Source organism: Oncorhynchus keta, chromosome 35, assembly GCF_023373465.1.
Source record: "Oncorhynchus keta strain PuntledgeMale-10-30-2019 chromosome 35, Oket_V2, whole genome shotgun sequence".
Classification (NCBI taxonomy): domain Eukaryota; kingdom Metazoa; phylum Chordata; class Actinopteri; order Salmoniformes; family Salmonidae; genus Oncorhynchus; species Oncorhynchus keta.
In genome coordinates this window covers 77,776,730-77,800,011 of record NC_068455.1, presented here as the reverse complement: position 1 = coordinate 77,800,011, position 23,282 = coordinate 77,776,730, and the positions used below count along the sequence as shown (strand labels likewise).

Genomic DNA, 23,282 nt, shown 5'->3' with positions numbered 1-23,282 from the left:
TTCAAACACCCTTTTTTTGTGGAGTAAACGAAGACGTACTGACTGACCTAAATAGGCTAACCAACTCTGTCGTCTAAAATATGTCTAAACTACAGTCGTTTCGTGTGTTTTTAAATGAGCGTTTAACGGCGGCTGCTGTGGAGATTTTCGGTGCAGTTGAGAAAACGGTAGTGGAGTACCAGGAGGAGAATGATCGGCTACGGAGACTGCTGCGGAGGACACCGGTGATACCTCTATGTAGAATAGGTTCGTATTTAGATATGCTGGTAGCTAACTATAGTTATACTGAATTAAGAAACTGGTTAGACAAAATCACAATTTTAACCATTTTTAAAACGTATTTAAATGTTTTACTTTTGATTATTTACCTACCTATCTGGATGGCTGGCTAGCTACTGTAGCTAATAATTGTTCTCTCCATGTTTTTCTATTGGTCTATACATCAATTACGCTTTTAGCTGCGAATGTGTAGCCTACAAGATTTAATAAACCATTAAAACAATTAACAATTGTTATGTATGATTCAATAGTTGTCTGCATATTTGATTACTTATCTAAAGATAGAGATATAACCAGGCACAGACCCACAGATCGGTCTGATTGATTCAATTGATGGGAATAACCAGGAAGGGAAGGCTGTCTCTCTCTCTACTCTTATTAGCCAAACGGCTCATATTGCAATTTTGGAAATAGGAAACTACCTTCCTTTTGAAATTGGATATAGGGAATGTAATACATATGGAGAACATACGATACAATACCCCCAATAGAAGTTCAGCGGTGTTTTACAAAATATGTCAGCTGGATACTGGATAAATGGTCTAGTCCCGCTTCATAACTGGGTTGACGATCTGCTGCTACTCTGTGCTGTACTCCATTCTATACGCTTAACTACATTGCTTTGAATTTATTTAGGGGTAACTGACATGTACAATGTGGACCCATAGGATATCACTTTAAAAGTATTAAATTAAAACGCTTGTTTCCCGAAGTGCTCCTCAATGGTAAAAACAATAACACACACAATGATTAAAAGGCAAAATGACAAACAACCATATATACATTCATTTATATTGGCATCCTAAAAAAGGGGCACCTTCTCACTAAACCTTAAAAATCAACCATATTCATTTCACATTAAAACCATCTATTAATTGCACATACCTATCGTACCTATATAGAAAATGGCTCTGATAGATAGGGCAGCCGTGCATCTAGCCCTTAGGCAACTTTGCAGTAATTCGTTTAAAAAAAATGTGTTATACAGGCATTGTGGGCATCTCTCTCTGTTGCGCTACACCCGTAATAACATTTATGTGACCGATAAAATGTGATTTGATTCAAATAAATCCACCTGACCAGCAGTAGGGGTCACAAGGGGCAGTGGAATGTTTTCTCTTCGACAACCTTGGCCAAATGAAAACCTTTTCCTACATTTGAAAGATATTTCTACTTTGTCTTTGCTTGGAGGCTATTCCATAGACAAATGCCTGTATAGGAAAACACGCTCCTCGCAGGACTGTTTACTCTTGGGATTTTACAAGACATGACACACTAGCTCTGGTATTGTGACTGTGTTGGTTATAAACCATATCAATGTGGTTTTTCATGTAACCTGGGGCGCGATCATTTAAGATGTCAAACATATGATTAAGTTTAAGTTGGTCCTGGGCAACAAGCCCACCTCCCGGATCCCCTGTACCCCTATGTTGGTCCTGGGCAACAAGCCCACCTCCCGGATCCCCTGTACCCCTATGTTGGTCCTAGAGGGGGGGCATTCAGCATATACCTGATAACATTATGTGGGTCCTGGGCAACAAGCCCACCTCCCGGATCCCCTGTACCCCTATGTGGGTCCTAGAGGGGGGAGGGGCATTCAGCATATACCTGATAACATTATGTGGGTCCTGGGCAACAAGCCCACCTCCCGGATCCCCTGTACCCCTATGTGGGTCCTAGAGGGGGCATTCGGCATATACCTGATAACATTATGTGGGTCCTGGGGGGGGGCATTCAACATATACCTGATAACATTATGTGGGTCCTGGGGGGGGCATTCAGCATATACTGTTATCAGTATAAAAGACACTTGTCAACAACCTCAAACAGTCACACTCCAAACTCCACTATGGCCAAGACCAAAGAGCTGTCCAAGGACACCAGAAACAAAATTGTAGACCTGCACCAGGCTGGGAAGACTGAATCTGCAATAGGTAAGCAGCTTGTTTGAAGAAATCAACTGTGGGAGCAATTATTAGGAAATGGAAGACATACAAGACCACTGATAATCTCCCTCGATCTGGGTCTCTACACAAGATCTCACCCCGTGGGGTCAAAATGATCACAAGAACGGTGAGCAAAAATCCCAGAACCACACGGGGGGGCCTAGTGAATGACCTGCAGAGAGCTGGGACCAAAGTAACAAAGCCTACCATCAGTAATACACTACGCCGCCAGGGACTCAAATCCTGCAGTGCCAGACGTGTCCCCCTGCTCAAGCCAGTACATGTCCAGGCCCGTCTGAAGTTTGCTAGAGAGCATTTGGATAATCCAGAAGAAGATTGGGAGAATGTCATATGGTCAGATGAAACCAAAATATAACTTTTTGGTAAAAACTCAACTCGTTGTGTTTGGAGGACAAAGAATACTGAGTTGCATCCAAAGAACACCATACCTCCTGTGAAGCATGAGGGTGGAAACATCATGCTTTGGGGCTGTTTTTCTGCAAAGGGACCAGGACGACTGATCCGTGTAAAGGAAAGAATGAATGGGGCCATGTATCGTGAGATTTTGAGTGAAAACCTCCTTCCATCAGCAAGGGCATTGAAGATGAAACGCGGCTGGGTCTTTCAGCATGACAATGATCCCAAACACACCGCCCGGGCAATGAAAGAGTGGCTTCGTAAGAAGCATTTCAAGGTCCTGGAGTGGCCTAGCCAGTCTCCAGATCTCAACCCCATAGAAAATCTTTGGAGGGAGCTGAAAGTCCGTGTTGCCCAGCAACACCCCCAAAACATCACTGCTCTAGAGGAGATCTGCATGGAGGAATGGGCCAAAATACCAGCAACAGCGTGTGAAAACCTTGTGAAGACTTACAGAAAACGTTTGACCTCTGTCATTGCCAACAAAGGGTATATAACAAAGTATTGAGATAAACTTTTGTTATTGACCAAATACTTTTTTCCACCATAATTTGCAAATAAATTCATTAAAAATCCTACAATGTGATTTTCTGGATTTTTTTCCCTCATTTTGTCTGTCATAGTTGAAGTGATGAAAATTACTATAATGAAAATTACAGGCCTCTCTCATATTTTTAAGTGGGAGAACTTGCACAATTGGTGGTTGACTAAATAATTTTTTGCCCCACTGTGTGTATATATATATATATATTTATATTGGATATCTTTATCCAATTGGTTTAGTAGCTACTATCTTGTCTCATCACTGCCGTACGGGCTCGGGAGAGACGAAGGTTAAAAGTCATGCGTCCTCCGATACACAACCCAACCAAGCCGCACTGATTCTTAACACAGCGCACATCCAACCTGGAAGCCAGCTGCACCAATGTGTCGGAGGAAACACCGTGCACCTGGCAACCTTGGTTAGCGCGCACTGCGCCCGGCCCACCACAGGAGTCGCTAGAGAGATGAGACAAGGACATCCCTTCCGTCCAAGCCCTCCCTAACCTGGACGACACCAGGCCGATTGTGCGTCGCCCCACGGACCTCCCGGTCGCGGCCGGTTACGACAGAGCCTGGGCGCTAACCCAGAGTCTCTGATGGCACAGCTGGCGCTGCAGTACAGCGCCCTTAACCACTGCGCCACCCGGAAGGCCCTATATATATATTTTAATAACTTTCCTATATGAAAAAAAAAACAGATATACAAACATTGACATTCACTGTAGTGTTGAATGGAATCACAAATGTAGAGAAACAAAACATAAAATATATTCAGAAAAAAATAAAATTCCTACTAGTAGTACTAGGTGGTCCATATTAGAGGTCGACGGATTAATCGGCATGGCCAATTAATTAGGGCCGATTTCAAGTTTTCATAACAACCGATAATCGTTATTTTTGGACGCCGATTATATATATTTAAAAAATCTGCATATTTAAAAGAAATTCATGTTAGCAGGCAATATTAACTAGGGAAATTGTGTCACTTCTCTTGCGTTCTGTGCAACAGAGTCGGGGTATATGCAGCAGTTTGGGCCACCTGGCTCGTTGAGAACTGTGTGAAGACCATTTCTTCCTAACAAAGACCATAACTAATTTGCCAGAATTTTACATAATTATGACATAACAATGAAGGTTGTAAAATGTAACATCAATATTTAGACTGATGGATGCCACCCGTTCTATAAAACACGGAATGGTTCTGTATTATTATTATTATTATTTCACTGAAAGAATAAGTTTGAAATGGTAGTTTCTGGATTTGACCATATTAATGGCCTAAGGCTCGTATTTCTGTGTGTTTATTATATTATAATTAAGTCTATGATTTGATATTTGATAGAGCAGTCTGACTGAGCGATGGTAGTCGGCAGCAGGCTCGTATTTCTGTTTGTATTATATTATAATTAAGTCTATGATTTAATATTTGATAGAGCAGTCTGACTGAGCGATGGTAGTCGGCAGCAGGCTCGTATTTATGTGTGTATTATATTATAATTAAGTCTATGATTTGATATTTGATAGAACAGTCTGACTGAGCGGAGGTAGGCAGCAGCAGGCTCGTAAGCATTCATTCAAACAGCACTTTCCTACGTTTACCAGCAGCTCTTAGCAATGCTTGAAGCACAGCGCTGTTTATGACTTCAAGCCGATCAACTCCTGAGATTAGGCTGGCAATACTAAAGTGCCTATAAGAACATTCAATAGTCAAAGATATATGAAATACACATGGTACAGAGAGAAATAGTCCTATAATTTCTATAATAACTACAACCTAAAACTTATTCATTGGGAATATTGAAGTCTCATGTTAAAAGGAACCACCAGCTTTCATATGTTCTCATGTTCTGAGCAAGGAACTTAAACGTTAGCTTTCTTACACGGCACATATTATTACACTGTTACTTTCTTCTCCAACACTGTGTTTTTGTGTTATTTAAACCAAATTGAACATGTTTCATTATTTATTTGAGACTAAATAGATTTTTATTTATGTATTATATTAAGTTAAAATACAAGTGTTCATTCAGTATTGTTGTAATTGTCATTATTACAAATACCTGTATATATATTTATATTACCCCGTGTATATAAATATATATATAAATATTTATATTATTATTTATATAAATCGCCCGATTAAGTGGTATCGTTTTTTTTGGGGGGTCTTCCAATAATTGGTATCGGCGTTGAAAAATCATAGTCGGTTGACCTCTAGTCCATATTATAAACAGTCAGCTGATCGTCATAAAGCCACATTGACTCAGTACTGGTACCCTGTGTATATAGCTATACTGGTACCCTGTGTATATAGCTATACTGGTACCCTGTGTATAGAGCCATACTGGTACCCTGTGTATAGAGCCATACTGGTACCCTGTGTATATAGCTATACTGGTACCCTGTGTATAGAGCCATACTGGTACCCTGTGTATAGAGCTATACTGGTACCCTGTGTATAGAGCTATACTGGTACCCTGTGTATAGAGCTATACTGGTACCCTGTGTATAGAGCTATACTGGTACCCTGTGTATAGAGCCATACTGGTACCCTGTGTATAGAGCCATACTGGTACCCTGTGTATAGAGCCATACTGGTACCCTGTGTATAGAGCCATACTGGTACCCTGTGTATATAGCTATACTGGTACCCTGTGTATATAGCTATACTGGTACCCTGTGTATAGAGCCATACTGGTACCCTGTGTATAGAGCCATACTGGTACCCTGTGTATATAGCTATACTGGTACCCTGTGTATATCTATACTGGTACCCTGTGTATATAGCCATACTGGTACCCTGTGTATATAGCTATACTGGTACCCTGTGTATACAGCCATACTGGTACCCTGTGTATATAGCTATACTGGTACCCTGTGTATATAGCTATACTGGTACCCTGTGTATAGAGCCATACTGGTACCCTGTGTATATAGCCATACTGGTACCCTGTGTATATAGCTATACTGGTACCCTGTGTATATAGCTATACTGGTACCCTGTGTATATAGCTATACTGGTACCCTGTGTATAGAGCCATACTGGTACCCTGTGTATATAGCTATACTGGTACCCTGTGTATATAGCCATACTGGTACCCTGTGTATATAGCTATACTGGTACCCTGTGTATATAGCTATACTGGTACCCTGTGTATAGAGCCATACTGGTACCCTGTGTATATAGCTATACTGGTACCCTGTGTATATAGCTATACTGGTACCCTGTGTATATAGCTATACTGGTACCCTGTGTATATAGCTATACTGGTACCCTGTGTATATAGCTATACTGGTACCCTGTGTATAGAGCCATACTGGTACCCTGTGTATAGAGCCATACTGGTACCCTGTGTATAGAGCCATACTGGTACCCTGTGTATAGAGCCATACTGGTACCCTGTGTATATAGCTATACTGGTACCCTGTGTATATAGCTATACTGGTACCCTGTGTATATAGCTATACTGGTACCCTGTGTATAGAGCTATACTGGTACCCTGTGTATATAGCTATACTGGTACCCTGTGTATATAGCTATACTGGTACCCTGTGTATATAGCCATACTGGTACCCTGTGTATATAGCTATACTGGTACCCTGTGTATAGAGCTATACTGGTACCCTGTGTATAGAGCTATACTGGTACCCTGTGTATAGAGCTATACTGGTACCCTGTGTATATAGCTATACTGGTACCCTGTGTATAGAGCCATACTGGTACCCTGTGTATATAGCTATACTGGTACCCTGTGTATATAGCTATACTGGTACCCTGTGTATATAGCTATACTGGTACCCTGTGTATAGAGCTATACTGGTACCCTGTGTATATAGCTATACTGGTACCCTGTGTATATAGCTATACTGGTACCCTGTGTATATAGCTATACTGGTACCCTGTGTATACAGCCATACTGGTACCCTGTGTATATAGCTATACTGGTACCCTGTGTATATAGCTATACTGGTACCCTGTGTATATAGCTATACTGGTACCCTGTGTATATAGCTATACTGGTACCCTGTGTATACAGCCATACTGGTACCCTGTGTATATAGCCATACTGGTACCCTGTGTATATAGCCATACTGGTACACTGTGTATATAGCCATACTGGTACACTGTGTATATAGCTATACTGGTACCCTGTGTATATGTGAGAGCCAGAAATCTTGCTTGTTTGTAGGTGACCAAATACTTATTTTCCACCATAATTTGCAAATAAATTCATAAAAAATCCTACAATGTGATTTTCTGGATTTTTTTTCTCATTTTGTCTGCCATAGTTGAAGTGTACCTATAATGAAAATTACAGGCCTCTCTCATCTTTTTAAGTGGCAGAACTTGCACAATTGGTGGCTGACTAAATACTTTTTTGCCCCACTGTATATAAAAAATGTCTGAGTCAACAAAAGCATTTTGAAATGGCGTTGTGCACTCAAGCATGTCTAAAGGCTGTATATAGGTGACCTCTGCTCCTCCTCTTATTCCCTCCAGACTCCCTGCAGCTCTCTGTCTCTGAAGAGGAGGTTCCCCCTGAGCAGCAGCACTGTGAGCAGGAGTGGAGCCCGAGTCTGGGACAGAAGGACCCAGAGACCAAACAGATTAAAGAGGAACAGGAGGAAGTCAGGACCAGTCAGGAGGAAGAGCAGCTTCAAGGGCTCGTTGATACCAAAGACTCCATATTCACTACTTCCTGTGTGAAAAGTGAATGTGATCTGGAGAACCCATGTCAAGAAGCCGTACTCGCTGAACACCCAACTCCCAGTCCACTGAAAACGTCTAAACTACAGTTGTTGAGTGTCTTTTTAAATGAATGTTTAACGGCATCGGCTGCTGTGGAGATTTTTGGTGCGGTTGAGGAAACAGTAGCAGAGTACCAGGAGGAGAATGATCGGCTACGGAGACTGCTGCGGAGGACACCAGAGATACAACTATGTAGAACAGGTTTGTACATAGATCTACTGATAGTTACCAATAGTTATAGTAAATTAATAAACTGTTTGGGCTTTGATCACCATTTAAAAAAATGTAAGCATTTTAATTTATTTTTTATTTTTTACGTTGAATGGATGATAATAGCCACGACATGTCAATGCTTGGACAACCTAGGGTTTAATGGAAAGATATGTCCAGGTTTAGGGGGGGTTTAATGGAAAGATATGTCCAGGTTTAGGGGGGGTTTAATGGAAAGATATGTCCAGGTTTAGGGGGGGTTTAATGGAAAGATATGTCCAGGTTTAGGGGGGGGTTAATGGAAAGATATGTCCAGGTTTAGAGGGGGTTTAATGGAAAGATATGTCCAGGTTTAGGGGGGTTTAATGGAAAGATATGTCCAGGTTTAGAGGGGGTTTAATGGAAAGATATGTCTAGGTTTAGGGGGAGTTTAATAGAAAGATATGTCCAGGTTTAAGGGGGACTTAGACAGCAGCTTCCAATTTTTCCAATTACAAAAACCTATATGTCCCCTCCCCTGAGTGTCACGAATGTTGAGTAAAATTATATTTGAACTTTCCCTGAAAGTTGGTCTTTATTTTGCTTATTTTAATTAAATATTTGTATTATTTCATTTCTAACTGCAGTGCTCCATGGGAGATATTCAACATCCCTTTTGATATCTGAGGAGGATGATTTGGTTAAACGATTTTAATCGACAAACAAGTTGATCCTTGATTTTTTTCAGTTTTGTAAACCTTGAACACTCAACTTAATTATCATCCAAAAATAACTTTACAAATTGCAAAAGATACACTTACTGTTCACTGTTTAAAAAAAATAATAAAAATTCCACAGAGTTTCTTCTTTGTATTCTCTCCCGAGTTTCCATTAGCGCAGGAAGTGTCATAATTCAGGGTAATGTGCAACTCAAAACACCTCTGTGGTAATGTGTTATATTTGTCCAATTATTTTGCGGTGCACAGGAGGATGGTGGCACCTTAATTGGGGAGGATGGTAATGGCTGAAGGGGAATTAGTGCAATATCAAATAAATCATGGTTTCCATGGTTTCCAGGTGTTTGATGCCGTTCCATTTGCTCTGTTCCGGACATTATTATGAGCCGTCCTCCCCTCAGCAGCCTCCTGTGGTACGGTGATATGAAAGTAAAGTTTCTAAGGTTTTCAAAATAGTTGTTGTTAAAAACAGCCAGTTTCAGTCAGCCGATTCTAGTTATTCCTTCTGGTTAGTTCTAGTCAAGCAGCTGACGAGCCCGGGCGCGCACGTGTGTCCTAGTGCACCATGTTGATTTTTGTCTATCCACATCAGACACGATCAGGACTTGCAGGTTGAAATATAAAAATTAACTCTGAACCAACTGTATTAATTTGGGAACAGGTCGAAACACATGAAACATTCATGGACATTTAGCTAGCTAGCTAGCTTACGGTTTCTAGCTAATTTGTCCTATTTAGCTAGCTTACGGTTTCTAGCTAATTTGTCCTATTTAGCTAGCTTACTGTTTCTAGCTAATTTGTCCTATTTAGCTAGCTTACTGTTTCTAGCTAATTTGTCCTATTTAGCTAGCTTACTGTTTCTAGCTAATTTGTCCTATTTAGCTAGCTTACTGTTTCTAGCTAATTTGTCCTATTTAGCTAGCTTACTGTTTCTAGCTAATTTGTCCTATTTAGCTAGCTTACTGTTTCTAGCTAATTTGTCCTATTTAGCTAGCTTACTGGTTCTAGCTAATTTGTCCTATTTAGCTAGTTTACTGGTTCTAGCTAATTTGTCCTATTTAGCTAGCTTACTGTTTCTAGCTAATTTGTCCTATTTAGCTAGCTTGCTGTTTCTAGCTAATTTGTCCTATTTAGCTAGCTTACTGTTTCTAGCTAATTTGTCCTATTTAGCTAGCTTACTGTTTCTAGCTAATTTGTCCTGGGATATAAACATTGGGTTGTTATTTTACCTGAAATGCACAAGGTCCTTTTTTCTGGATCTTTGTAGAATTTTGACCCATTTTGAGTCACACAAAATCGTGTGTTTCTCGACTCCGACAATGAATCCACAGATAAAGGGGAAAGCTAATTAGTTTATAGTTTCTCTCCTCCTTCAGGCTTCTAGTAATCTCTCCTCCTTCAGGCTTCTAGTAATCTGGGGCGTCAGGGTAGCCTAGTGGTTAGAGCGTTGGACTAGTAACCGGACGGTTGCGAGTTCAAAACCCCGAGCTGACAAGGTACAAATCTGTCGTTCTGCCCCTGAACAGGCAGTTAAACCCAGGCCGTCATTGAAAATAAGAATTTGTTCTTAACTGACTTGCCTGGTTAAATAAAGGTAAAATAAAATAAAAATAAATCTCTCCTCCTTCAGGCTTCTAGTAATCTCTCCTCCTTCAGGCTTCTAGTAATCTCTCCTCCTTCAGGCTTCTAGTAATCTCTTCTTCGTCTGTGTACTTTTGGCGGTTGGCAACCATCACCAACTGGACTGGAATGTGGACCTCAATTCATCTTTCAATCTCCGACGTGGGTATATGCTCTTAAAAACCAACGAGGAGATGGGAGAGGCGGGACTTGGAGTGCGTGAAGCGTAAAAATAGAACCAAGTTATATTGTAGCGTCTGGCTACGCAGATGGACGAGAGCAGTTTGGATGAAATGATTGAATAACATGTATGTGCACAGAACGTGGGCAGTGTGGTCAGCATGTTAGTCTCCCTTAAGAAGACCACCAATTTCATTAAGTCTTATTGGTCAAGGTCACACCAGTCAGTATTATGTAAGCCTATCAGCAGTCAATATTCCCAGGATGTTCATTGTAGAACCCCAGCAAGAGCATACCAAAAACAGTACAGTATGAAGATAGGCAGAAACTGCTTCTCCAATAGAAATCCCCGATCACACTTGTAGGTGATGTTGGCTAGCTACGATCATGCGTAGGGGGCGTTGGCTAGCTAAGCTCATGCGAAGGGACGTTGGCTAGCTAAGCTCATGCGTAGGGGCGTTGGCTAGCTAAGCTCATGCATAGGGACGTTGGCTAGCTAAGCTCATGCATAGGGGATGTTGGCTAGCTAAGCTCATGCATAGGGGACGTTGGCTAGCTAAGCTCATGCGTAGGGGACGTTGGCTAGCTGAGCTCATGCATAGGGGACGTTGGCTAGCTGAGCTCATGCATAGGGGACGTTGGCTAGCTGAGCTCATGCGTAGGGACGTTGGCTAGCTAAGCTCATGCATAGGGGATGTTGGCTAGCTAAGCTCATGCGTAGGGACGTTGGCTAGCTGAGCTCATGCATAGGGGCGTTGGCTAGCTAAGCTCATGTGTAGGGGACGTTGGCTAGCTAAGCTCATGCGTAGGGGACGTTGGCTAGCTAAGCTCATGCATAGGGGACGTTGGCTAGCTAAGCTCATGCGTAGGGGACGTTGGCTAGCTAAGCTCATATGAAGGGGACGTTGGCTAGCTAAGCTCATGCGTAGGGGACGTTGGCTAGCTGAGCTCATATGAAGGGGACGTTGGCTAGCTAAGCTCATGCGTAGGGGACGTTGGCTAGCTAAGCTCATGCGTAGGGGACGTTGGCTAGCTAAGCTCATGCGTAGGGGACGTTGGCTAGCTAAGCTCATGCGTAGGGGACGTTGGCTAGCTAAGCTCATGCGTAGGGGACGTTGGCTAGCTAAGCTCATGCGTAGGGGCGTTGGCTAGCTAAGCTCATGCGTAGGGGGCGTTGGCTAGCTAAGCTCATGCGTAGGGGACGTTGGCTAGCTAAGCTCATGCGTAGGGGACGTTGGCTAGCTAAGCTCATGCGTAGGGGACGTTGGCTAGCTAAGCTCATGCGTAGGGGATGTTGGCTAGCTAAGCTCATGCGTAGGGGACGTTGGCTAGCTAAGCTCATGCGTAGGGACGTTGGCTAGCTAAGCTCATGCGTAGGGACGTTGGCTAGCTAAGCTCATGCGTAGGGGACGTTGGCTAGCTAAGCTCATGCGTAGGGACGTTGGCTAGCTAAGCTCATGCGTAGGGGACGTTGGCTAGCTAAGCTCATGTAGGGACGTTGGCTAGCTAAGCTCATGCGTAGGGGACGTTGGCTAGCTAAGCTCATGCGTAGGGGACGTTGGCTAGCTAAGCTCATGCGTAGGGGACGTTGGCTAGCTAAGCTCATGCGTAGGGGACGTTGGCTAGCTAAGCTCATGCGTAGGGGACGTTGGCTAGCTAAGCTCATGCGTAGGGGACGTTGGCTAGCTAAGCTCATGCGTAGGGGACGTTGGCTAGCTAAGCTCATGCGTAGGGGACGTTGGCTAGCTAAGCTCATGCGTAGGGACGTTGGCTAGCTAAGCTCATGCGTAGGGGCGTTGGCTAGCTAAGCTCATGCGTAGGGACGTTGGCTAGCTAAGCTCATGCGTAGGGGACGTTGGCTAGCTAAGCTCATGCGTAGGGACGTTGGCTAGCTAAGCTCATGCGTAGGGACGTTGGCTAGCTAAGCTCATGCGTAGGGACGTTGGCTAGCTAAGCTCATGCGTAGGGGACGTTGGCTAGCTAAGCTCATGCGTAGGGGACATTGGCTAGCTAAGCTCATGCGTAGGGGACGTTGGCTAGCTAAGCTCATGCGTAGGGGACGTTGGCTAGCTAAGCTCATGCGTAGCTAGCTAAGCTCATGCGTAGGGGACGTTGGCTAGCTAAGCTCATGCGTAGGGGACGTTGGCTAGCTAAGCTCATGCGTAGGGGACGTTGGCTAGCTAAGCTCATGCGTAGGGAAGTTGGCTAGCTAAGCTCGTGCATAGGGGACGTTGGCTAGCTAAGCTCATGCGTAGGGGACGTTGGCTAGCTAAGCTCATGCGTAGGTGACGTTGGCTAGCTAAGCTCATGCGTAGGGGACGTTGGCTAGCTAAGCTCGTGCGTAGGGGAAGTTGGCTAGCTAAGCTCGTGCGTAGGGGACGTTGGCTAGCTAAGCTCATGCGTAGGGGACGTTGGCTAGCTAAGCTCATGCATAGGGGACGTTGGCTAGCTGAGCTCATGCGTAGGGGACGTTGGCTAGCTAAGCTCATGCGTAGGGGACGTTGGCTAGCTAAGCTCATGCGAAGGGGACGTTGGCTAGCTAAGCTCATGCGTAGGGGACGTTGGCTAGCTAAGCTCATGCGTAGGGGAAGTTGGCTAGCTAAGCTCGTGCGTAGGGACGTTGGCTAGCTAAGCTCATGCGTAGGGGACGTTGGCTAGCTAAGCTCATGCGTAGGGACGTTGGCTAGCTAAGCTCATGCGTAGGGACGTTGGCTAGCTAAGCTCATGCGTAGGGGAAGTTGGCTAGCTAAGCTCGTGCGTAGGGGACGTTGGCTAGCTAAGCTCATGCGTAGGGACGTTGGCTAGCTAAGCTCATGCATAGGGGACGTTGGCTAGCTGAGCTCATGCGTAGGGGACGTTGGCTAGCTGAGCTCATGCGTAGGGGACGTTGGCTAGCTAAGCTCATGCGTAGGGGACGTTGGCTAGCTAAGCTCATGCATAGGGGACGTTGGCTAGCTAAGCTCATGCGTAGGGGACGTTGGCTAGCTAAGCCCATGCGTAGGGGACGTTGGCTAGCTAAGCTCATGCGTAGGGGACGTTGGCTAGCTAAGCTCATGCGTAGACTCAATGGCGTGTTTTAAACAGTCATCTCGTGACGAACTGTGTAGGCCGGCAAATCAAAAGGCACTCCTTCGATATAAAGTTGTTTTTGACGAAAATTAAAACGTGTCAGTTCGTCACTTTCATGAGGTTGGAGTAATAACATGTTCAGCTACTTAAGACATTGGCTCAAATCTAGGTTGTGCCTTTAGATTTCAAGAAAATTAACAGCTAAGGAAGAATTTTTCACTTCTCTCATTGACTTCTCAAACCCCTGCTTGGTTTGTTTTGCAAGCGTTCCCAGAAGTCTTGTGATGTTGCGTCTCTGGGTTTAGAAACTCTGTGAGCATATCACAGACAGAAAGAGAAACCCAGACTAGTCGTTGGGCCTGTCCGGGGGTATCGTTGGACGGGGCCACAGTGTCCCCCGACCCAGCCCTGTCTCATTCTCCAGTATCTATGCTAAAATAGTCTATGTGCCTAGGGGGCTAGGGTCAGACTGTTATATCTGGTGTAATTCTCCTGTCTTATCTGGTATCCTGTGTGAATTTAAATATGCTCCCTCTAATTCTCTCTCCCTTTCCCTCCCGGAGGACCTGAGCCCTTGGGTCTTGCCTCAGGACTACCTGACCTGATGACTCCTGGATGTCCCAGTTCACCTGGTCGTGCTGCTGCTCCAGTTTCAATTTTTCTGCCTGTGGCTAGGGAACCCTGACCTGTTCACCGGATGTGCTACCTTGTCCCAGACGTGCTGTTTTCGACTGTCACTGTATTCTTATAATCTCCACCCGGCACAGTCAGAAGAGGACTGGCCTCCCCTCAGAGCCTGGTTCCTCTCCACCCGGCACAGCCAGTAGAGGACTGGCCTCCCCTCAGAGCCTGGTTCCTCTCCACCCGGCACAGCCAGTAGAGGACTGGCCTCCCCTCAGAGCCTGGTTCCTCTCCACCCGGCACAGCCAGAAGAGGACTGGCCTCCCCTCAGAGCCTGGTTCCTCTCTACCCGGCACAGCCAGAAGAGGACTGGCCTCCCCTCAGAGCCTGGTTCCTCTCTACCCGGCACAGCCAGAAGAGGACTGGCCTCCCCTCAGAGCCTGGTTCCTCTCTACCCGGCACAGCCAGAAGAGGACTGGCCTCCCCTCAGAGCCTGGTTCCTCTCTACCCGGCACAGCCAGAAGAGGACTGGCCTCCCCTCAGAGCCTGGTTCCTCTCTACCCGGCACAGTCAGAAGAGGACTGGCCTCCCCTCAGAGCCTGGTTCCTCTCTACCCGGCACAGCCAGAAGAGGACTGGCCTCCCCTCAGAGGCTGGTTCCTCTCTACCCGGCACAGCCAGAAGAGGACTGGCCTCCCCTCAGAGGCTGGTTCCTCTCTACCCGGCACAGCCAGAAGAGGACTGGCCTCCCCTCAGAGCCTGGTTCCTCTCTACCCGGCACAGCCAGAAGAGGACTGGCCTCCCCTCAGAGGCTGGTTCCTCTCTACCCGGCACAGCCAGAAGAGGACTGGCCTCCCCTCAGAGGCTGGTTCCTCTCTACCCGGCACAGCCAGAAGAGGACTGGCCTCCCCTCAGAGCCTGGTTCCTCTCTACCCGGCACAGCCAGAAGAGGACTGGCCTCCCCTCAGAGCCTGGTTCCTCTCTACCCGGCACAGCCAGAAGAGGACTGGCCTCCCCTCAGAGCCTGGTTCCTCTCTACCCGGCACAGCCAGAAGAGGACTGGCCTCCCCTCAGAGCCTGGTTCCTCTCTACCCGGCACAGTCAGAAGAGGACTGGCCTCCCCTCAGAGCCTAGTTCCTCTCTACCCGGCACAGTCAGAAGAGGACTGGCCTCCCCTCAGAGCCTGGTTCCTCTCTACCCGGCACAGCCAGAAGAGGACTGGCCTCCCCTCAGAGGCTGGTTCCTCTCTACCCGGCACAGCCAGAAGAGGACTGGCCTCCCCTCAGAGCCTGGTTCCTCTCTACCCGGCACAGTCAGAAGAGGACTGGCCTCCCCTCAGAGCCTGGTTCCTCTCTACCCGGCACAGTCAGAAGAGGACTGGCCTCCCCTCAGAGCCTGGTTCCTCTCTACCCGGCACAGTCAGAAGAGGACTGGCCTCCCCTCAGAGCCTGGTTCCTCTCTACCCGGCACAGCCAGAAGAGGACTGGCCTCCCCTCAGAGCCTGGTTCCTCTCTACCCGGCACAGTCAGAAGAGGACTGGCCTCCCCTCAGAGGCTGGTTCCTCTCTACCCGGCACAGCCAGAAGAGGACTGGCCTCCCCTCAGAGGCTGGTTCCTCTCTACCCGGCACAGCCAGAAGAGGACTGGCCTCCCCTCAGAGCCTGGTTCCTCTCTACCCGGCACAGTCAGAAGAGGACTGGCCTCCCCTCAGAGCCTGGTTCCTCTCTACCCGGCACAGTCAGAAGAGGACTGGCCTCCCCTCAGAGCCTGGTTCCTCTCTACCCGGCACAGTCAGAAGAGGACTGGCCTCCCTCAGAGCCTGGTTCCTCTCTACCCGGCACAGCCAGAAGAGGACTGGCCTCCCTCAGAGGCTGGTTCCTCTCTACCCGGCACAGCCAGAAGAGGACTGGCCTCCTCAGAGGCTGGTTCCTCTCTACCCGGCACAGCCAGAAGAGGACTGGCCTCCCCTCAGAGGCTGGTTCCTCTCTACCCGGCACAGCCAGAAGAGGACTGGCCTCCCCTCAGAGGCTGGTTCCTCTCTACCTGGCACAGTCAGAAGAGGACTGGCCTCCCCTCAGAGGCTGGTTCCTCTCTACCCGGCACAGTCAGAAGAGGACTGGCCTCCCTCAGAGGCTGGTTCCTCTCTACCCGGCACAGTCAGAAGAGGACTGGCCTCCCTCAGAGGCTGGTTCCTCTCTACCCGGCACAGCCAGAAGAGGACTGGCCTCCCCTCAGAGGCTGGTTCCTCTCCACCCGGCACAGCCAGAAGAGGACTGGCCTCCCCTCAGAGGCTGGTTCCTCTCTACCCGGCACAGCCAGAAGAGGACTGGCCTCCCCTCAGAGGCTGGTTCCTCTCTACCCGGCACAGCCAGAAGAGGACTGGCCTCCCCTCAGAGCCTGGTTCCTCTCTACCCGGCACAGTCAGAAGAGGACTGGCCTCCCCTCAGAGCCTGGTTCCTCTCTACCCGGCACAGTCAGAAGAGGACTGGCCTCCCCTCAGAGGCTGGTTCCTCTCTACCCGGCACAGTCAGAAGAGGACTGGCCTCCCCTCAGAGGCTGGTTCCTCTCTACCCGGCACAGTCAGAAGAGGAATGGCCTCCCCTCAGAGCCTGGTTCCTCTCTACCCGGCACAGCCAGAAGAGGACTGGCCTCCCCTCAGAGCCTGGTTCCTCTCTATCCGGCACAGCCAGAAGAGGACTGGCCTCCCCTCAGAGCCTGGTTCCTCTCTACCCGGCACAGTCAGAAGAGGACTGGCCTCCCCTCAGAGCCTGGTTCCTCTCTACCCGGCACAGCCAGTAGAGGACTGGCCTCCCCTCAGAGGCTGGTTCCTCTCTACCCGGCACAGTCAGAAGAGGACTGGCCTCCCCTCAGAGCCTGGTTCCTCTCTACCCGGCACAGTCAGAAGAGGACTGGCCTCCCCTCAGAGCCTGGTTCCTCTCTAGATTTCTTCCTAGGTTCCTGCCTTTTTTAGGGAATTTTTCCTAGCCACTGTGCTACTACAGCTGCATGCTGTTTGTGGTTTTAGGCTGTTTTCTGTACAGCACTTTGTGATATCTGCTGATGTAAAAAGGGCTTTAACAATACATTTGATTGATTGACTTCACAGAGGAGGCGTTCCCTAACGGAAATATGCAAATACATTCTACAACGCGTCAATAGGATCTCGCTCGCTCGTGCTTGGCTCTGCCCCCTGCTTGCTTGTTCTGACCCTATGCTTAATTTGCTCCCACTAGTGATGAGGAAACTAAGCATCCTTAAGGTTTTCCAGCTAATTGTGCCGAAAATAGGTAAATTACTCGAGGCTTTGATCAACCTAGTGGCACCTGCTGGCGATTTTTTTAGAGCAGCCAAATTATATTTAAAAAAATGTTACCCCTTTTCACGGTATCAATTGGTCTTGTCCCATCGCTGCAAGTCACTGCAACTTGGTAGAGGCGAAGGTCGAAAGCCGTCGAAAGCCGTGCGTCCTCCGAAACACAACCCAATCAAGTCTCACTACTGTGTCAGTGTGCACTGCGCCCGGCCCGCCACAGGAGTGCGCGATGGGACAAGGACATCCCTGCTGGCCAAACCCGGGTGATGCTGGGCCTGCCCCATGGATCTCCCGGTCGCGGTCTGCTGCGACAGAGCCCGGACTTGAACCAGGATCTCTGGTGACACAGCTAGCACTGCGATGCAGTGTCTTAGACCACTGTGCCACTCGGGAGGCCTGAGCAGCCAATTATCTATGAGGTCCCCGTAAGGTGTTCGCTGCGTAGCCTTTTTTCTTCTACCAAACCAATCAGGTGGTTGTTCGATGAAACGAAGCTTCAGACGTCATTGATCACGTGCTTCTGATAAAGTGATACAAGCATGAGCACACCACTTGTACGCGGCTTATGTCTCAATCACACCGACAGCGTCATCGCGCAAAATGTTACGCAGCATCATCTGGATATGTATGCAGCAAAAAGTTCAACATTCACCTTCTGCTGCCATTTCTGTCAAGCCATCTACGGCACACTATTTGATGGATGTGTTCGATAAATCCAACGTGTTCAGAGCGCACTGCAACTGCCTCTTCAACGCAATGCTGCAAGGCAAACGCAGCGTTTCAGTGGAAATTAATGTACATCTGGTGTACCAAAACGGCAATGAAGCTGTCGGTGTGATCGAGGGCGTTTGACTCCGGCATCAACCGTAACATCACTAGCTCCCACTGTAAACGACACAGGTGAACTATTTTAGGGTTAGTTAGTTAGTTAGAATTATCTTTGAGCAGTGCAGATATGAGAAATGTGCTTTCTGGAAAGGGAGGAGACCTCGTCAGATGTACAACTAAATGCATTCAACTGAACTGTGGTTTCCCCTTTCTATTTCTCTCCTGTCGGCGACTACATGTTCCCTCTCCTGCTACTACTTGTCCTTCTGATGTCACATACCTCTGCTGTTGTTTTTTTAAGCAGCTTAATTTCAGTTCCAATAGATATTTCGTCGTCTTGTGGGTTTGGAGCCAAGGAGCATCTGTTGTAAATAATTATACTGTGTTGCGCTCGTTGTGGCCCTGCTACACTACAGACATTGAGGGAATGCTTGGGATTATGCTGAGCCGTGGGGTATCGGTCAAAGGCCCACATGTCTTGGTTCGAAAGCGGGGAGGGAGGAGAGCCCTTCTCAAACGGAACAGTCATTTGTGCTGCTTGGTCATGATGTCAACAAGGTAGCATGGTGTATCGTCCAGAAACAGACATGTTTTTTTTACCATAAAATAAATGTTTTGAATTGTTTTAGTATTTTCCCATTTTTGAAGAAAGTTAAAGCGTTTTTAATCAAAAACCAATCCCTTCTGCATGGGAAAACACAGAATCCTGCTAATTACTACACGTGCTTAATTATATCATTTTTGTTTTGAGCCAATTTAGCCATGGAATTTGAACAGGGAACCTGGCTCAACCCAAGGAGGAAACCCGGATCCAAATCGAATGCGTTCAACTTTCTGCCGAAGAAAAACACGCCTACACGGGCGCCCGGGCAGGATTAATCAAACCCCTCAATGAAAGATGATGATGAAAGATAATGTTGAGTCAGCGTCCAAACGGAAGAATCGACGAGGTTCCCATTTTGGAAGGCTGACAGGCACCTTCATTCTATCTTGTAAATTGAAATAATGAGAAATAAAGAATAAAGAAATAATTTTGGTTGCATTATGGTCTCCACTAGACACCACTGGCTATTTGACTAAACTTGATGGAAGTCAAGAAGATACTAACTAGTAGAAACTCTAGGTTACATTTTCACAATGTAAACAAAAGAAGCGTGTAATTCGAGGATTATTTAGTACAGGGATCATCAACTAGATTAATCCGCGGGCTGATATTTTTTTTGAGCAGATGGGAGCCGGAACGTAATTGCAAATAATAACCCCAAACAGATATAATATTTGACTTAAAACATAAATCATTTCAGACTTAGCTTACATTTGTATATGATCACCTGTCTTTCCGTTATGAGTTGGACAGACTTGGGAACAGATTTGAATCACTTGGAGCTGATTTCCTGTTTTTTTTACAGTCTTCAATGTCCAACAAATAATTTACACAAAAAACTTGGGGAGGGGGGGGGAATAAAAACCACCAAATTCGACACAGTGGGCTGCCAGTTCGTGAACCCTGATTTAGTACAACCACTAGCAACAATATAAGAGTACTTGCTAAAAACTGGACCAAAGCTATTGTACTGACACATAACGGATGATTATGGTACAGTAGAGGGAATTAGAATAGCAACGTTTTCGTCCCTTGTTCTCAAAACAACACGCTCTGTGTCGCTGGTAGAACGCGATGCTTATAGTGGATCTAAAGCGTTAGCTAGCTCACACACTCCCGTTAGCGTTAACATTTGTATTAAGAATGAATTGGCAGTTAGCACGCTGGTTAGCAATGTTAGCCGTTTCCTTTAATTAAACCCCCGTAACCTGGACATCTCTTCCCATTAAACACCCCTCAACCAGGACATCCACCTCATCCCTGTTCTGATCAGACATGAAATTAAAAGTCATAGAGATCTATAATTCATGATTGATTCCAAATTCTGTTATAAATAACATCTGTTCCTCCTCTCCTTCCCCCCAGACTCCCTGCAGCTCTCTGTCTCTGAAGAGGAGGTTCCCCCTGAGCAGCAGCACTGTGAGCAGGAGTGGAGCCCCAGTCTGGGACAGGAGGACCCAGAGACCAAACAGATTAAAGAGGAACAAGAGGAAGTCAGGACCAGTCAGGAGGAAGAGCAGCTTCAAGAGCTGGGGCCTGATATCATAGAGTTCAATTTCACTCCTTCCTGTGTGAAAAGTGAATGTGATCAGGAGAACCCACTTTGGTCCTTGACTCTTCCCCAAACCCAGACTGTGGAGAACAGAGAGAGTGACTCTAAACCAGTGGATCTCAAATCTTTTGTCCATGTGACCCACTTAAATGGTCTTGACCTTCCAGATAATGACAGCAATACCTCAAGCCACAGTACAGCCGTAAGCAACGACACAGTGGGACTTGACAGCAGCCCACCACTGGATCCCAGCCCATTGGAGAAACACTGTTCCAAACTCAGCACCACGTCTAGAAGAACTCACCACTGCCGTGACTGTGGAGAAACATTTGCTCTGAAAGCTGACCTGCAGAGGCATGTGACTCTCACCAAGAAGAGACTCAGTGAATGTAGATTCTGCAGAAAATGCTACAACTCCACCTGTAAACTGAAGGCCCATGTCCGACTCTGTCACAGTGGGAAACACTGCACATGCCCAGTTTGTGGCAAGACCTTCAAATACAAAGGCTATCTTTCCAAGCACTTAAGGATTCACACAGGAGAGAAACCATTCAACTGTGGTGACTGTGGGAAAAGCTTCACTCAGAAGGGGAACCTAACCGAACATGTACTGACTCACACAGGAGAGAAACCATTTAGCTGTGGTGACTGTGGGAAAAGCTTCAGTCTCAAGAAGACACTAACGGATCATATACGAACTCACACAGGAGAGAAACCTTTCAGCTGTGGTGACTGTGGGAAAAGCTTCAATAAGAAGGGACACCTTTCCGTGCATCAACTGACTCACACAGGAGAGAAACCTTTTAGCTGTGGTGACTGTGGGAAAAGCTTCAGTCAGAAGGGGAATCTAAGCATTCATAAACTGACTCACATAGGAGAGAAACCTTTTACCTGTGGAGAATGCGGGAAAAGCTTTGGGCTCAAGCGACACCTAACCATGCATAAACTGACTCACACAGGAGAGAAACCATTTAGCTGTGGAGACTGTGGGAAAAGCTTTAATCGCAAGGAGGTCTTAACCATGCATATACGGACTCACACAGGAGAGAAACCATTTATCTGTGGTGACTGTGGGAGGAGCTTCAGGCATAAAGGGTCCCTTAAGATACATATATTGTCTCACACAGGAGAGAAACCATTTAGCTGTGGTGACTGTGGGAAAAGCTTCAATCAAAGGGGTAACCTTAACATGCATATACGGACTCACACCAGAGATAATTCATTTTGCTGTGGAGAATGTGGGAAAACCTTCAATCAGAGAGGGAACTTAACCACACATATACAAACTCACACCAGAGATAATTCATTTCGATGTGGTGACTGTGGGCAAAGCTTCAATGAGAAGGGGCACCTAACTGAACATATACGGACTCACACAGGAGAGAAACCGTACAGGTGTGGTGACTGTGGGAAAAGCTTCATTCAGAAGGCCGACCTAAGGAGGCATATACTGACTCACACAGGAGAGAAACCACATGGCTGCTCCGTCTGTGGTAAAGGATTCACTCAGAAGTCTCATCTGCTGAGGCATGTGGATAAAATCCACAAAGGAAGAAAACAGGACAGAAACTGAAAGAGGAAAGAACATTAGGACAAAGAGATTGTCTGTTAGGAAGCAACAGTGATGTGGCCCTCATCAAATATGCAGATGACATGGCTCTGGTTGCTTGCCTGGAGGTCAAGTCCATCTCCAGATACTCCCAGTTCATTAACTGCCTCTTGACGTGGTTTGACAATATCTTAGGAGCTCAGTTTGGGTCTCAACTTACTATTAAGACTCAGAATAGTAGAATACACCAGGTCCAATTTAGACATTTGGATCAGCAGGTTGTTTGTCACTGACAGTCACTCAATTAGCAATTTTAGATTGGAAGTTAGCTGGCTAGACTATCTAGTAATCACTGCTGAATACCGACCAGGCAGGGAATGTGCCCAAGGGCCCATATTAACATGGAATAAGTCATTACGGCAGGGGGTGGCAGGTAGCCTTGGGCCAGTAACCGAAAGGTTGCTAGATGGAATCCCTGAGCTGACAAGGCAGTTAACCCACTGTTCCTAGGCCGTAATTGCAAATAAGAATTTGTTCTTAACCGACTAACCTTAAATAAAGGTTAAATAAAAAATGACAAAATGTGTAGAATAGCAGGAAATTATTAAAAAAATACATTTCTCTTCACCATCAGAGGGGTAGTCATGTTTTACCGCGAGGTGGGGGCACCCCAACCAAATCTCTCAGGGCCCCAAAAGGCAGGAGCCGGCCTTGGATTTACTTTTGTAAAACATATTTCTTTGGTTTGAATGATGATCAAACACTACAGATTAAGATTCCTTTATTGTCCAATTGTACAGTTCCAAATTCAACTCCTGCTTCCATGTCAACCCCTCCTAAAGAGACACATTCAGAAAGTATTCAGACCCCTTAACCTTTTACTTATCAATCTCCCTACACACGATACCCCATAATGACAAAGCAAAACAATATATATATATATATTTTTACTTAAATATTATTATTATTTTTTTAATTCATTAAAAATAAAAAACAGATACCGTATTTACGTAAGTATTCAGACCCTTTGCTATGAGGAGACTCGAAATTGAGCTCAGGTGCATCCTGTTTCAATTGATCATCCTTG

General features: G+C 46.3%; 1 protein-coding gene across 2 annotated transcripts; it reads left to right on the top strand.

Moving 5' to 3' along the window:
- Positions 1-22,569, top strand: LOC118377966 (gastrula zinc finger protein XlCGF57.1-like). 2 transcript variants are annotated; one of them, XM_052497903.1, is made up of 3 exons: positions 1-246; positions 7,687-8,136; positions 20,460-22,569. In XM_052497903.1, exons 1-3 carry the CDS (start codon positions 81-83, stop codon positions 22,217-22,219), a joined length of 2,376 nt encoding a protein of 791 aa, XP_052353863.1. In that variant the 5' UTR covers positions 1-80; the 3' UTR covers positions 22,220-22,569. The 2 variants fall into 2 exon arrangements, with proteins under 2 accessions (XP_052353863.1, XP_052353864.1); XM_052497904.1 differs by lacking the exon at positions 7,687-8,136.
- The last annotated feature ends 713 nt before the right edge of the window (positions 22,570-23,282 follow it).

What these genes read in the sequence shown, in the direction of transcription:
- LOC118377966 (XM_052497903.1), top strand. Translation starts at nt 81, where the DNA reads ATGTCTAAACTACAGTCGTTTCGTGTGTTTTTAAATGAGCGTTTAACG. An exon ending in GATACCTCTATGTAGAATAG is followed by an intron (nt 247 to 7,686) that starts GTTCGTATTTAG and finishes TATTCCCTCCAG; the next exon opens with ACTCCCTGCAGCTCTCTGTC. An exon ending in GATACAACTATGTAGAACAG is followed by an intron (nt 8,137 to 20,459) that starts GTTTGTACATAG and finishes CCTTCCCCCCAG; the next exon opens with ACTCCCTGCAGCTCTCTGTC.